General features: G+C 59.9%; 1 protein-coding gene across 1 annotated transcript in view; it reads right to left on the bottom strand.

Moving 5' to 3' along the window:
• Positions 1 to 13,182, bottom strand: part of LOC133263056 (ryanodine receptor 1-like) — a gene marked incomplete at its 3' end in the record, with an annotated part of 44,600 nt that overhangs the window by 15,236 nt on the left and 16,182 nt on the right. The window contains exons 10-18 of the mRNA XM_061442683.1: positions 12,426 to 12,740; positions 9,453 to 9,693; positions 7,978 to 8,065; positions 7,765 to 7,857; positions 5,594 to 5,667; positions 4,988 to 5,021; positions 2,878 to 2,928; positions 2,250 to 2,318; positions 984 to 1,148 (exon numbers count right to left, since the gene is read on the bottom strand). Of these exons, the coding sequence (XP_061298667.1) occupies positions 984 to 1,148; positions 2,250 to 2,318; positions 2,878 to 2,928; positions 4,988 to 5,021; positions 5,594 to 5,667; positions 7,765 to 7,857; positions 7,978 to 8,065; positions 9,453 to 9,693; positions 12,426 to 12,740 (1,130 nt within the window). The remainder of the gene's footprint in view (positions 1 to 983; positions 1,149 to 2,249; positions 2,319 to 2,877; positions 2,929 to 4,987; positions 5,022 to 5,593; positions 5,668 to 7,764; positions 7,858 to 7,977; positions 8,066 to 9,452; positions 9,694 to 12,425; positions 12,741 to 13,182) is intronic.

Genomic DNA, 13,182 nt, shown 5'->3' with positions numbered 1-13,182 from the left:
CCATAACTGACCCCCAACCCCATCAGCCCCATAGCCCCATAACTGACCCCCAACCCCATAACTGACCCCCAACCCCATCAGCCCCATAGCCCCATAACTGACCCCCAACCCCGTCACCCCCATAGCCCCATAACTGACCCCCAACCCCATAACTGACCCCCAACCCCATAACTGACCCCCAACCCCGTCACCCCCATAGCCCCATAACCCCATCACCCCCATAACCACCCCACAACCCCGTCACCCCATAACCCTGCTATGGGTCGTCCCCCCTCTCCCATCACCCCATAACCCCCTCTATGAGTCCATCCCCCCATAACCCCATCACCCCATAACCCCCCTCATCCCTTCCCACCCCCTCCATGGCTCCCCCATCCCACCCCCCACCAACTCTATGGGTCCCCCACCATAGGTGCCCCCCTCCCCCCCATGGGTGCCCCCCTCCCCCACCATGGGTGCCCCCCTCCCCCCCATGGGTGCCCCACTCCCCCCCCATAGGTGCCCCCCTCCCCCCCATAGGTGCCCCCCCCCCCCCCATGGGTGCTCCCCTCCCCCCCCATAGGTGCCCCCCCTCCCCCACCATGGGTGCCCCCCTCCCCCCCCATAGGTGCCCCCCTCCCCCACCATGGGTGCCCCCCTCCCCTTCATGGGTGCCCCCCTCTCTCCCCCATAGGTGCCCCCCCCTCCCCATGGGTGCCCCCCACCCCATAGGTGCCCCCCTCCCCCCCATAGGTGCCCCCCTCCCCCACCATGGGTGCCCCCTCCCCCCCCATAGGTGCCCCCCTCCCCCACCATGGGTGCCCCCCTCCCCCCCCAATGGGTGCTCCCCTTCCCCCCCATGGGTGCTCCCCTCCCCCCCCATGGGTGCTCCCCTCCCCATGGGTGCCCCCCCCCCACCATAGGTGCCCCCCCCCCCCCCATAGGTGCCCCCCTCCCCCACCATGGGTGCTCCCCTCCCCCCCATGGGTGCTCCCCTCCCCCACCATCGCGTAGCGCCCCTTGGCCATGGCCATGAGCTCCTGGTCCGCGGGGGAGCAGAGGTTGAGGCCGATGGGGAGCAGCTTCTTGAGCGTGGCCACGATGAGCGAGGTGCGCACCGAGTACCGGTCCCCACGCCGGGGGGCGCCCGCGCGGCGCTCAGGGGGGCCCTGGGGGGCAGGACCCAGAGAGAGCCATGGGGGACCCATAGAGAGTGATGGGGGACCCATAGAGAGTGATGGGGGACCCATAGGGAGTGATGGAGCAGTGATTGGGACCCATAGAGAGCGATGGAGCAGTGATTGGGACCCATAGAGAGCGATGGAGCAGTGATTGGGACCCATAGAGAGTGATGGAGCAGTGATTGGGACCCATAGAGAGTGATGGAGCAGTGATTGGGACCCATAGAGAGCCATGGAGCAGTGATTGGGACCCATAGAGAGTGATGGAGCAGGGATTGGGACCCATAGAGAGTGATGGAGCAGTGATTGGGACCCATAGAGAGTGATGGAGCAGTGATTGGGACCCATAGAGAGCCATGGGGCAGGGATTGGGACCCATAGAGAGCCATGGGGCAGGGATTGGGACCCATAGAGAGCCATGGGGCAGGGATTGGGACCCATAGAGAGCGATGGAGCAGTGATTGGGACCCATAGAGAGTGATGGGGGACCCATAGAGAGTGATGGGGGACCCATAGAGAGTGATGGGGGACCCATAGAGAGCAATGGGGGACCCATAGAGAGTGATGGGGGACCCATAGAGAGCAATGGGGGACCCATAGAGAGCGATGGAGCAGGGATTGGGACCCATAGAGAGTGATGGAGCAGTGATTGGGACCCATAGAGAGTGATGGAGCAGTGATTGGGACCCATAGAGAGTGATGGAGCAGGGATTGGGACCCGTAGAGAGTGATGGAGCAGGGATTGGGACCCATAGAGAGTGATGGAGCAGTGATTGGGACCCATAGAGAGTGATGGAGCAGGGATTGGGACCCATAGAGAGCGATGGAGCAGGGATTGGGACCCATAGAGAGCCATGGAGCAGTGATTGGGACCCATAGAGAGCCATGGGGCAGGGATTGGGACCCATAGAGAGCGATGGAGCAGTGATTGGGACCCATAGAGAGTGATGGAGCAGGGATTGGGACCCATAGAGAGCCATGGAGCAGGGACTGGGACCCATAGAGAGCCATGGGGCAGGGATTGGGACCCATAGAGAGCCATGGGGCAGGGATTGGGACCCATAGCGAAGGGATGGGGAGCGTGGTCACGATGAGCGAGGTGCGCACCGAGTACCGGTCCCCACGCCGGGGGGCGCCCGCGCGGCGCTCAGGGGGGCCCTGGGGGGCAGGACCCACACAGAACCATGGGGGACCCATAGAGAGCAATGGGGGACCCATAGAGAGTGATGGGGGACCCATAGAGAGTGATGGAGCAGTGATTGGGACCCATAGAGAGTGATGGAGCAGGGATTGGGACCCATAGAGAGTGATGGAGCAGTGATTGGGACCCATAGAGAGTGATGGAGCAGGGATTGGGACCCATAGAGAGTGATGGAGCAGTGATTGGGACCCATAGAGAGTGATGGAGCAGTGATTGGGACCCATAGAGAGTGATGGAGCAGGGATTGGGACCCATAGAGAGCCATGGAGCAGTGATTGGGACCCATAGAGAGCCATGGGGCAGGGATTGGGACCCATAGAGAGCGATGGAGCAGTGATTGGGACCCATAGAGAGTGATGGAGCAGGGATTGGGACCCATAGAGAGCCATGGAGCAGGGACTGGGACCCATAGAGAGCCATGGGGCAGTGATTGGGACCCATAGAGAGCCATGGGGCAGGGATTGGGACCCATAGCGAAGGGATGGGGAGCGTGGCCACGATGAGCGAGGTGCGCACCGAGTACCGGTCCCCACGCCGGGGGGCGCCCGCGCGGCGCTCAGGGGGGCCCTGGGGGGCAGGACCCAGAGAGAACCATGGGGGACCCATAGAGAGCAATGGGGGACCCATAGAGAGTGATGGGGGACCCATAGAGAGTGATGGGGGACCCATAGAGACCAATGGGGGACCCATAGAGAGTGATGGGGGACCCATAGGGAGTGATGGGGGACCCATAGAGAGTGATGGAGCAGGGATTGGGACCCATAGAGAGTGATGGAGCAGTGATTGGGACCCATAGAGAGTGATGGAGCAGGGATTGGGACCCATAGAGAGTGATGGAGCAGTGATTGGGACCCATAGAGAGCGATGGAGCAGTGATTGGGACCCATAGAGAGTGATGGAGCAGTGATTGGGACCCATAGAGAGCGATGGAGCAGTGATTGGGACCCATAGAGAGTGATGGAGCAGTGATTGGGACCCATAGAGAGTGATGGAGCAGTGATTGGGACCCATAGAGAGCGATGGAGCAGGGATTGGGACCCATAGAGAGTGATGGAGCAGTGATTGGGACCCATAGAGAGTGATGGAGCAGTGATTGGGACCCATAGAGAGTGATGGAGCAGTGATTGGGACCCATAGAGAGCGATGGAGCAGTGATTGGGACCCATAGAGAGTGATGGAGCAGTGATTGGGACCCATAGAGAGTGATGGAGCAGTGATTGGGAACCATAGAGAGTGATGGAGCAGTGATTGGGACCCATAGAGAGCGATGGAGCAGGGATTGGGACCCATAGAGAGCCATGGGGCAGTGATTGGGACCCATAGAGAGTGATGGAGCAGTGATTGGGACCCATAGAGAGTGATGGAGCAGTGATTGGGACCCATAGAGAGCGATGGAGCAGTGATTGGGAACCCATAGAGAGTGATGGAGCAGTGATTGGGACCCATAGAGAGTGATGGAGCAGTGATTGGGACCCATAGAGAGTGATGGAGCAGTGATTGGGAACCATAGAGAGTGATGGAGCAGGGATTGGGACCCATAGAGAGCGATGGAGCAGTGATTGGGACCCATAGAGAGCCATGGGGCAGTGATTGGGACCCATAGAGAGTGATGGAGCAGTGATTGGGACCCATAGAGAGCGATGGAGCAGGGATTGGGACCCATAGAGAGCCATGGGGCAGGGATTGGGACCCATAGAGAGTGATGGAGCAGTGATTGGGACCCATAGAGAGTGATGGAGCAGTGATTGGGACCCATAGAGAGCGATGGAGCAGGGATTGGGACCCATAGAGAGCCATGGGGCAGGGATTGGGACCCATAGAGAGTGATGGAGCAGTGATTGGGACCCATAGAGAGTGATGGAGCAGTGATTGGGACCCATAGAGAGTGATGGAGCAGTGATTGGGACCCATAGAGAGCAATGGAGCAGTGATTGGGACCCATAGAGAGTGATGGAGCAGTGATTGGGACCCATAGAGAGTGATGGAGCAGTGATTGGAACCCATAGAGAGTGATGGAGCAGTGATTGGGACACATAGAGAGCCATGGAGCAGTGATTGGGACCCATAGAGAGCGATGGAGCAGTGATTGGGACCCATAGAGAGCCATGGGGCAGTGATTTGGGACCCATAGAGAGTGATGGAGCAGTGATTGGGACCCATAGAGAGCGATGGAGCAGGGATTGGGACCCATAGAGAGCCATGGGGCAGGGATTGGGACCCATAGAGAGTGATGGAGCAGTGATTGGGACCCATAGAGAGTGATGGAGCAGTGATTGGGACCCATAGAGAGCGATGGAGCAGGGATTGGGACCCATAGAGAGCCATGGGGCAGGGATTGGGACCCATAGAGAGTGATGGAGCAGTGATTGGGACCCATAGAGAGCCATGGGGCAGGGATTGGGACCCATAGAGAGCCATGGGGCAGGGATTGGGACCCATAGAGAGCCATGGGGCAGGGATTTGGGACCCATAGAGAGTGATGGAGCAGTGAATGGGACCCATAGAGAGCCATGGGGCAGGGATTGGGAACCCATAGAGAGCCATGGGGCAGGGATTGGGACCCATAGCGAAGGGATGGGGAGCGTGGCCACGATGAGCGAGGTGCGCACCGAGTACCGGTCCCCACGCCGGGGGGCGCCCGCGCGGCGCTCAGGGGGGCCCTGGGGGGCAGGACCCAGAGAGAACCATGGGGGACCCATAGAGAGTGATGGGGGACCCATAGCAAAAGGGTGGGGGCAGTGACTGGGACCCATAGCGGAGGGAGGCGGGACCCATAGCAAAGGGATGGGAGCCCCACAGCAAAGGGATGGGAGCAGCAATGGGAGCCCCATAGCAAAGGGACGAGGCAGCGATGGGAGCCCCATAGCAAAGCGATGGGAGCCCCATAGCAGAGGGATGAGGCAGCGATGGGAGCCCCATAGCAAAGGGATGGGAGCCCCATAGCAAAGGGATGGGAGCAGCGATGGGGGCCCCATAGCAAAGGGATGGGAGCCCCATAGCAAAGGGATGGGAGCCCCATAGCAAAGGGATGGGAGCCCCATAGCAAAGGGATGAAGCAGCGATGGGAGCCCCATAGCAAAGGGATGGGAGCCCCATAGCAAAGGGATGGGAGCCCCATAGCAAAGCGATGGGAGCCCCATAGCAAAGGGATGGGAGCCCCATAGCAGAGGGACGAGGCAGCGATGGGAGCCCCGGTGCCCCCAGCCCCAGCTGTGAGCCTATGGGGCAGGACCCCCCCATGTCCCCATAGAGGGGGTGCCCCGGAGGGCTCTGGGGTCCCCCCCCACTGACCTGGCCATCTCCGGACTGGGGGTCAGCACCCACAGGCAGGAGGAGAGAAGAGACAGGATTAGGTCCTGGGGGGTTATGGGGGGCTTGGGGGTCCCGGGACCATGGGGGTGGATGGGGAGGGGTTGGTTATGGGGCGGTTTGGGGGGGTTATGGGGCGGTTTGGGGGGGGTTATGGGGCGGTTTGGGGGGGTTATGGGGGGTTTTGGGGGTACCAGGACCATTGGGATGGATGGAGAGGGGTGGGGATGGGTTGGTTATGGGGTGGTTTGGGGGGGTTATGGGGGGGTTTGGGGGTCCCGGGACCATTGGGATGAATGGGGATGGGTGGGTTGGGGGGCACTGGGTTGGTTATGGGGTGGTTTGGGGGTACCAGGACCATTGGGATGGATGGAGAGGGGTGGGGATGGGTTGGTTATGGGGTGGTTTGGGGGGGTTATGGGGGGGTTTGGGGGTACCAGGACCATTGGGATGCATGGGGATGGATGGGTTGGGGGGCGCTGGGTTGGTTATGGGGCGGTTTGGGGGTACCAGGACCATTGGGATGGATGGAGAGGGGTGGGGATGGGTTGGTTATGGGGGCAGTTTGGGGTTACCGGGACCATTGGGATGGATGGGGATGGATGGGTTGGGGGGCACTGGGTTGGTTATGGGGCGGTTTGGGGGTACCAGGACCATTGGGATGCATGGGGATGGATGGGTTGGGGGGCACTGGGTTGGTTATGGGGTGGTTTGGGGGTACCAGGACCATGGGGATGCATGGGGATGGATGGGTTGGGGGGCACTGGGTTGGTTATGGGGTGGTTTGGGGGTACCAGGACCATGGGGATGCATGGGGATGGATGGGTTGGGGGGCACTGGGTTGGTTATGGGGTGGTTTGGGGGTACCAGGACCATGGGGATGCATGGGGATGGATGGGTTGGGGGGCACTGGGTTGGTTATGGGGTGGTTTTGCGGGGGTTATGGGGCGGTTTGGGGGTACCAGGACCATTGGGATGCATGGGGATGGATGGGTTGGGGGGCACTGGGTTGGTTATGGGGGGGTTTGGGCGTACCAGGACCATTGGGATGAATGGGGATGGATGGGTTGGGGGGCACTGGGTTGGTTGTGGGGCGGTTTGGGGGTACCGGGACCATTGGGATGGATGGGGATGGATGGGTTGGGGGGCACTGGGGGGGTTATGGGGCGGTTTGGGGGTACCAGGACCATTGGGATGGATGGAGAGGGGTGGGGATGGGTTGGTTATGGGGCAGTTTGGGGGGGTTATGGGGGGGTTTGGGGGTACCAGGACCATTGGGATGAATGGGGATGGATGGGTTGGGGGGCACTGGGTTGGTTGTGGGGCGGTTTGGGGGTACCGGGACCATTGGGATGGATGGGGATGGATGGGTTGGGGGGCACTGGGGGGGTTATGGGGCGGTTTGGGGGTACCAGAACCATTGGGATGCATGGGGAGGGGTGGGTTGGGGAGCACTGGGTTGGTTATGGGGCAGTTTGGGGGTACCGGGACCAGATGGATGGGGATGGATGGGTTGGGGGGCGCTGGGTTGGTTATGGGGCGGTTTGGGGGTACCAGGACCATGGGGATGCATGGGGAGGGATGGGTTGGGGGGCGCTGGGTTGGTTATGGGGTGGTTTTGCGGGGGTTATGGGGGGTTTGGGGGTACCAGGACCATGGGGATGGATGAGGAGGGGTGGGGATGGGTTGGTTATGGGGCAGTTTGGGGGGGTTATGGGGGGGTTTGGGGGTACCAGGACCATTGGGATGAATGGGGATGGATGGGTTGGGGGGCACTGGGTTGGTTGTGGGGCAGTTTGGGGGTACCGGGACCATGGGGATGGATGGGGATGGATGGGTTGGGGGGCACTGGGGGGGTTATGGGGCGGTTTGGGGGTACCAGGGGCCCTGATGGATGGGTTGGGGGGCGCTGGGTTGGTTATGGGGCGGGTTGGGGGTACCGGGACCATTGGGATGGATGGGGAGGGATGGGTTGGGGGGCACTGGGTTGGTTATGGGGCGGTTTGGGGGTACCAGGGGCCCTGATGGATGGGTTGGGGGGCGCTGGGTTGGTTATGGGGCGCGCCGGGGCCCGCCGTGGGGCCGGTGCCCCACCTTGGCCATCTTGCTCTTGCTGTCGGCCGTCAGGAAGGACATGTTGTTGATCTCGTTCTGCACCACGAAGTTCTGCTCCTCGCGCTTGAAGTTCTGTGGGGCAGGGACCCTGACGGGGACGTGTGGGGCAGAGCCCCACAGCTCCCCCCACATCCACCTCCGTGTGTCCCCCCCCCCCTTTGCCCCCCATTGGCTCCCCCCGGCCCCACTCACGTGGGACTTGGACCAGTAGATGAAGACCTCGCCCACCATGCGGAAGAGCTCCTCCGCGTCGGCGTTGGGCTCCGTCAGCCACTGGGCCCTGCCGGGGGGCAGCAACAGCAGTGGGTCCCCATGGACACCAACAGTGGGTCCCCAGCATCAGTGGGTCCCCATGGACACCAACAGTGGGTCCCCATGGACACCAGCAGTGGGTCCCCAGCATCAGTGGGTCCCCATGGACACCATCAGTGGGTCCCCATGGACATCATCGTCATTGGGTCCCCATCATCATTGGGTCCCCATCATCATTGGGTCCCCATCATCAGTGGGTCCCTACCATCAGTGGGTCCCCATGGACACCAGCAGTGGGTCCCCAGCATCAGTGGGTCCCCATGGACATCATCGTCATTGGGTCCCCATCATCATTGGGTCCCCATCATCAGTGGGTCCCTACCATCAGTGGGTCCCCAGCATCAGTGGGTCCCCATGGACATCATCGTCATTGGGTCCCCATCATCATCGGGTCCCCATCATCAGTGGGTCCGCATGGCCATCACCACCCCCATTGGCTCCCCATGGCCACCACCACCACCATTGCCTCCCCATGGCCACCACCCTCCCCATTGTCTCCCCATGGCCACCACCCCCATTGGGTCCCCATCACCATTGGCTCCCCATGGACATCATCGTCATTGGGTCCCCATCATCATTGGGTCCCCATGGCCACCACCACCATTGGCTCCCATGGCCAACATCACCATTGAGTCGCCATCATCATTGGGTCCCCATCATCATTGGGTCCCCATGGCCACCACCACCCCCATTGCCTCCCCATGGCCACCACCACCCCCACTGGCTCCCCATGGCCATCATTGTCATTGGGACCCCATCATCATTGGGTCCCCACCACCATTGCCTCCCCATGGCCACCACCACCATTGGCTCCCATGGCCAACACCACCATTGAGTCGCCATCATCATTGGGTCCCCATCATCAGTGGGTCCCCACCACCATTGCCTCCCCATGGCCACCACCACCATTGGCTCCCATGGCCAACACCACCACTGAGTCGCCATCATCATTGGGTCCCCATCATCATTGCCTCCCCATGGCCACCACCACCCCCATTGGCTCCCCATGGCCACCACCCTCCCCATTGTCTCCCCATGGCCACCACCCCCATTGGCTCCCCATGGCCACCACCACCATTGGCTCCCATGGCCAACACCACCATTGAGTCGCCATCATCATTGGGTCCCCATCATCATTGGCTCCCCATGGACATCACCACCACCATTGGCTCCCCATGGCCACCACCACCCCCATTGCCTCCCATGGCCACCACCACCATTGGCTCCCATGGCCAACACCACCATTGAGTCGCCATCATCATTGGGTCCCCATCATCATTGGGTCCCCATCATCATTGCCTCCCCATGACCACCCCCCCATTGGCTCCCCCCGGCGCTCGGGCCTCGGCCCTCACCGGCTGTTGTCCACGTAGCGGATGAGCAGCGGGTAGAGCGCGTAGAGGTCCCGGCAGAGGACGGCGAACTCGTCGCGGATGAGCAGCTCGGCCTCCTCGCCCTCGCCCTTGGCCTCCATGCGGAGCTGCTCCTCCTCGGCCACCACCTTCCCCGCCCTCTTCTTCAGCTTCTCCATGGTGGGGATGAAGTGGGAGCGCAGCAGCTCCGGCTTCGCCTTGCTCACGATTGGCTGCGCGAACACTGCGGGGCGGGGACGGCGGCGACATCGACCAATGGCCCACGGCGCCGTCCATAACACAGCATCGACCCATGGCCGATGATGCCATTGACCAATGGCCGACGGTGCCATCCATAACACAGCATCGACCCATGGCCAATGGCGACATCGACCAATGGCCGACGGCGCCATCCATAACACAGCATCGACCCATGGCCATGAACAGCACCAACCCATGGCCAACGGCGCCATTGACCAATGGCCAACGGCACCATCGACCAATGGCCAACGGCATCATTCATAACACACCATCGACCCATGGCCAATGGCATCATCAATTCATGGCCAACGGCGCCATCGACCAATGGCCAACGGCATCATTCATAACACAGCATCGACCCATGGCCAACGGCACCATCAACCAATGGCCAACGGCGCCATCAACCAATGGCCAACGGCATCATCCATAACCCAGCATCGACCCATGGCCAACGGCACCATCTCTAGAACCTCTTAGGTCAACCACCATCACCCCAACACCCATTAAGGTCAACCACCATCAACCCAACACCCATTAAGGTCAACCACCATCACCCCAACACCCATTAAGGTCAACCACCATCACCCCAACACCCTTTGAGGTCAACCACCATCACCCCAACACCCTTTGAGGTCAACCACCATAACCCCAACACCCATTAAGGTCAACCACCATCAACCCAACACCCATTAAGGTCAACCACCATCACCCCAACACCCATTAATGTCAACCACCATCACCCCAACACCCTTTGAGGTCAACCACCATCAACCCAACACCCATTAAGGTCAACCACGATTAACCCAACACCCATTAAGGTCAACCACCATCAACCCAACACCCATTAAGGTCAACCACCATCAACCCAACACCCATTAAGGTCAACCACCACCACCCCAACACCCATTAAGGTCAACCACGATTAACCCAACACCCATTAATGTCAACCACCATCACCCCAACACCCATTAAGGTCAACCACCACCACCCCAACACCCATTAAGGTCAACCACCATCACCCCAACACCCTTTGAGGTCAACCACCATCACCCCAACACCCATTAAGGTCAACCACGATTAACCCAACACCCATTAAGGTCAACCACCATCAACCCAACACCCATTAAGGTCAACCACCACCACCCCAACACCCATTAAGGTCAACCACAATTAACCCAACACCCATTAGGGTCAACCACCATCAACCCAACACCCATTAAGGTCAACCACCATCACCCCAACACCCATTAAGGTCAACCACCATCACCCCAACACCCATTAAGGTCAACCACGATTAACCCAACACCCATTAAGGTCAACCACCATCACCCCAACACCCATTAAGGTCAACCACCACCACCCCAACACCCTTTGAGGTCAACCACCATCAACCCAACACCCATTAAGGTCAACCACCATCAACCCAACACCCTTTGAGGTCAACCACCATCACCCCAACACGCATTAAGGTCAACCACCATCAACCCAACACCCTTTGAGGTCAACCACCATCACCCCAACACGCATTAAGGTCAACCACCATCAACCCAACACCCTTTGAGGTCAACCACCATCACCCACCACCCATTAAGGTCAGCCACCATCACCCCAACACCCATTAAGGTCAACCACCACCACCCCAACACCCATTAATGTCAACCACCATCACCCCAACACCCATTAATGTCAACCACCATCACCCCAACACCCTTTGAGGTCAACCACCATCAACCCAACACCCATTAAGGTCAACCACGATTAACCCAACACCCATTAAGGTCAACCACCATCAACCCAACACCCATTAAGGTCAACCACCATCAACCCAACACCCATTAAGGTCAACCACCACCACCCCAACACCCATTAAGGTCAACCACGATTAACCCAACACCCATTAATGTCAACCACCATCACCCCAACACCCATTAAGGTCAACCACCACCACCCCAACACCCATTAAGGTCAACCACCATCACCCCAACACCCTTTGAGGTCAACCACCATCACCCCAACACCCATTAAGGTCAACCACGATTAACCCAACACCCATTAATGTCAACCACCATATAAGGTCAACCACCACCACCCCAACACCCATTAAGGTCAACCACAATTAACCCAACACCCATTAGGGTCAACCACCATCAACCCAACACCCATTAAGGTCAACCACCATCACCCCAACACCCATTAAGGTCAACCACCATCACCCCAACACCCATTAAGGTCAACCACGATTAACCCAACACCCATTAAGGTCAACCACCATCACCCCAACACCCATTAAGGTCAACCACCACCACCCCAACACCCTTTGAGGTCAACCACCATCAACCCAACACCCATTAAGGTCAACCACCATCAACCCAACACCCTTTGAGGTCAACCACCATCACCCCAACACGCATTAAGGTCAACCACCATCAACCCAACACCCTTTGAGGTCAACCACCATCACCCCAACACGCATTAAGGTCAACCACCATCAACCCAACACCCTTTGAGGTCAACCACCATCACCCACCACCCATTAAGGTCAGCCACCATCACCCCAACACCCATTAAGGTCAACCACCATCACCCCAACACCCATTAAGGTCAACCACCATCAACCCAACACCCATTAATGTCAACCACCACCACCCCAAGACGCACTTAGGGTCCCCAGCCCCATCGAAGCCGACCCCCAGCACTCCGCCCCCCATCCCTCACCCGCCAGCCTCTTCATCCAGGCGGCCTCGTCGATGCCCAGGTTGTTGACCACGATGCGCAGGATGTTGCCCAGGAGGGTGTTGAGGTGGGCGCTGGTGACGGCCGTGGGGCAGGGCCCTTGGGGCCGCGCCTCGGCGCCGCGCTCCCACCAGCGGGGCAGGTAACTGCAGAGCATGGGCAGCGTCACCTCGATGATGTGGGGCATCTCCGTGTAGCGCGCCCCCGACTCGGCCAGCGCCCCGATGGCGCCCATGAGCTCCTCGAGGGACGGAACGTCCGGGCATAGGTCCTGAACCCGGCTCGGCAGGCCCAGCACTGCAATGGGGCAGGGAGGGGGGCACGGTGAGAGGGGGGGAGCACAGTGGGGTAGGGGGAAGCCAATGGGGAAGGGGGAAGCCAATGGGGAAAGGGGGAACTCAATGGGGAAGGGGGAACTCAATGGGGAAAGGGGTTCTCAACGATGAAGGGGGAAGCCAATGGGGAAGGGGGGAAGCCAATGGGGAAAGGGGGGAAGCCAATGGGGAAAGGGGGAACTCAATGGGAAGGGGGAACTCAATGGGAAAGGGGTTCTCAACGATGAAGGGGGAAGCCAATGGGGAAGGGGGGAAGCCAATGGGGAAGGGGGAAGCCAATGGGGAAAGGGGGAAGCCAATGGGAAGGGGGAACTCAACGATGAAGGGGGAAGCCAATGGGGAGGGGGGAAGCCAATGGGGAAAGAGGGGAAGCCAATGGGAAGGGGGAAGCCAATGGGAAGGGG

The sequence above is a fragment of the Pezoporus flaviventris genome, unplaced genomic scaffold (assembly GCF_033815535.1).
Source record: "Pezoporus flaviventris isolate CSIRO_AGI_PZ_B2104156 unplaced genomic scaffold, CSIRO_AGI_Pfla_v1 ptg000242l, whole genome shotgun sequence".
Classification (NCBI taxonomy): Eukaryota; Metazoa; Chordata; class Aves; order Psittaciformes; family Psittacidae; genus Pezoporus; species Pezoporus flaviventris.
The sequence above is the reverse complement of the archived record's forward strand: the minus strand, read 5'-3'. Positions and strand labels throughout refer to the sequence as shown.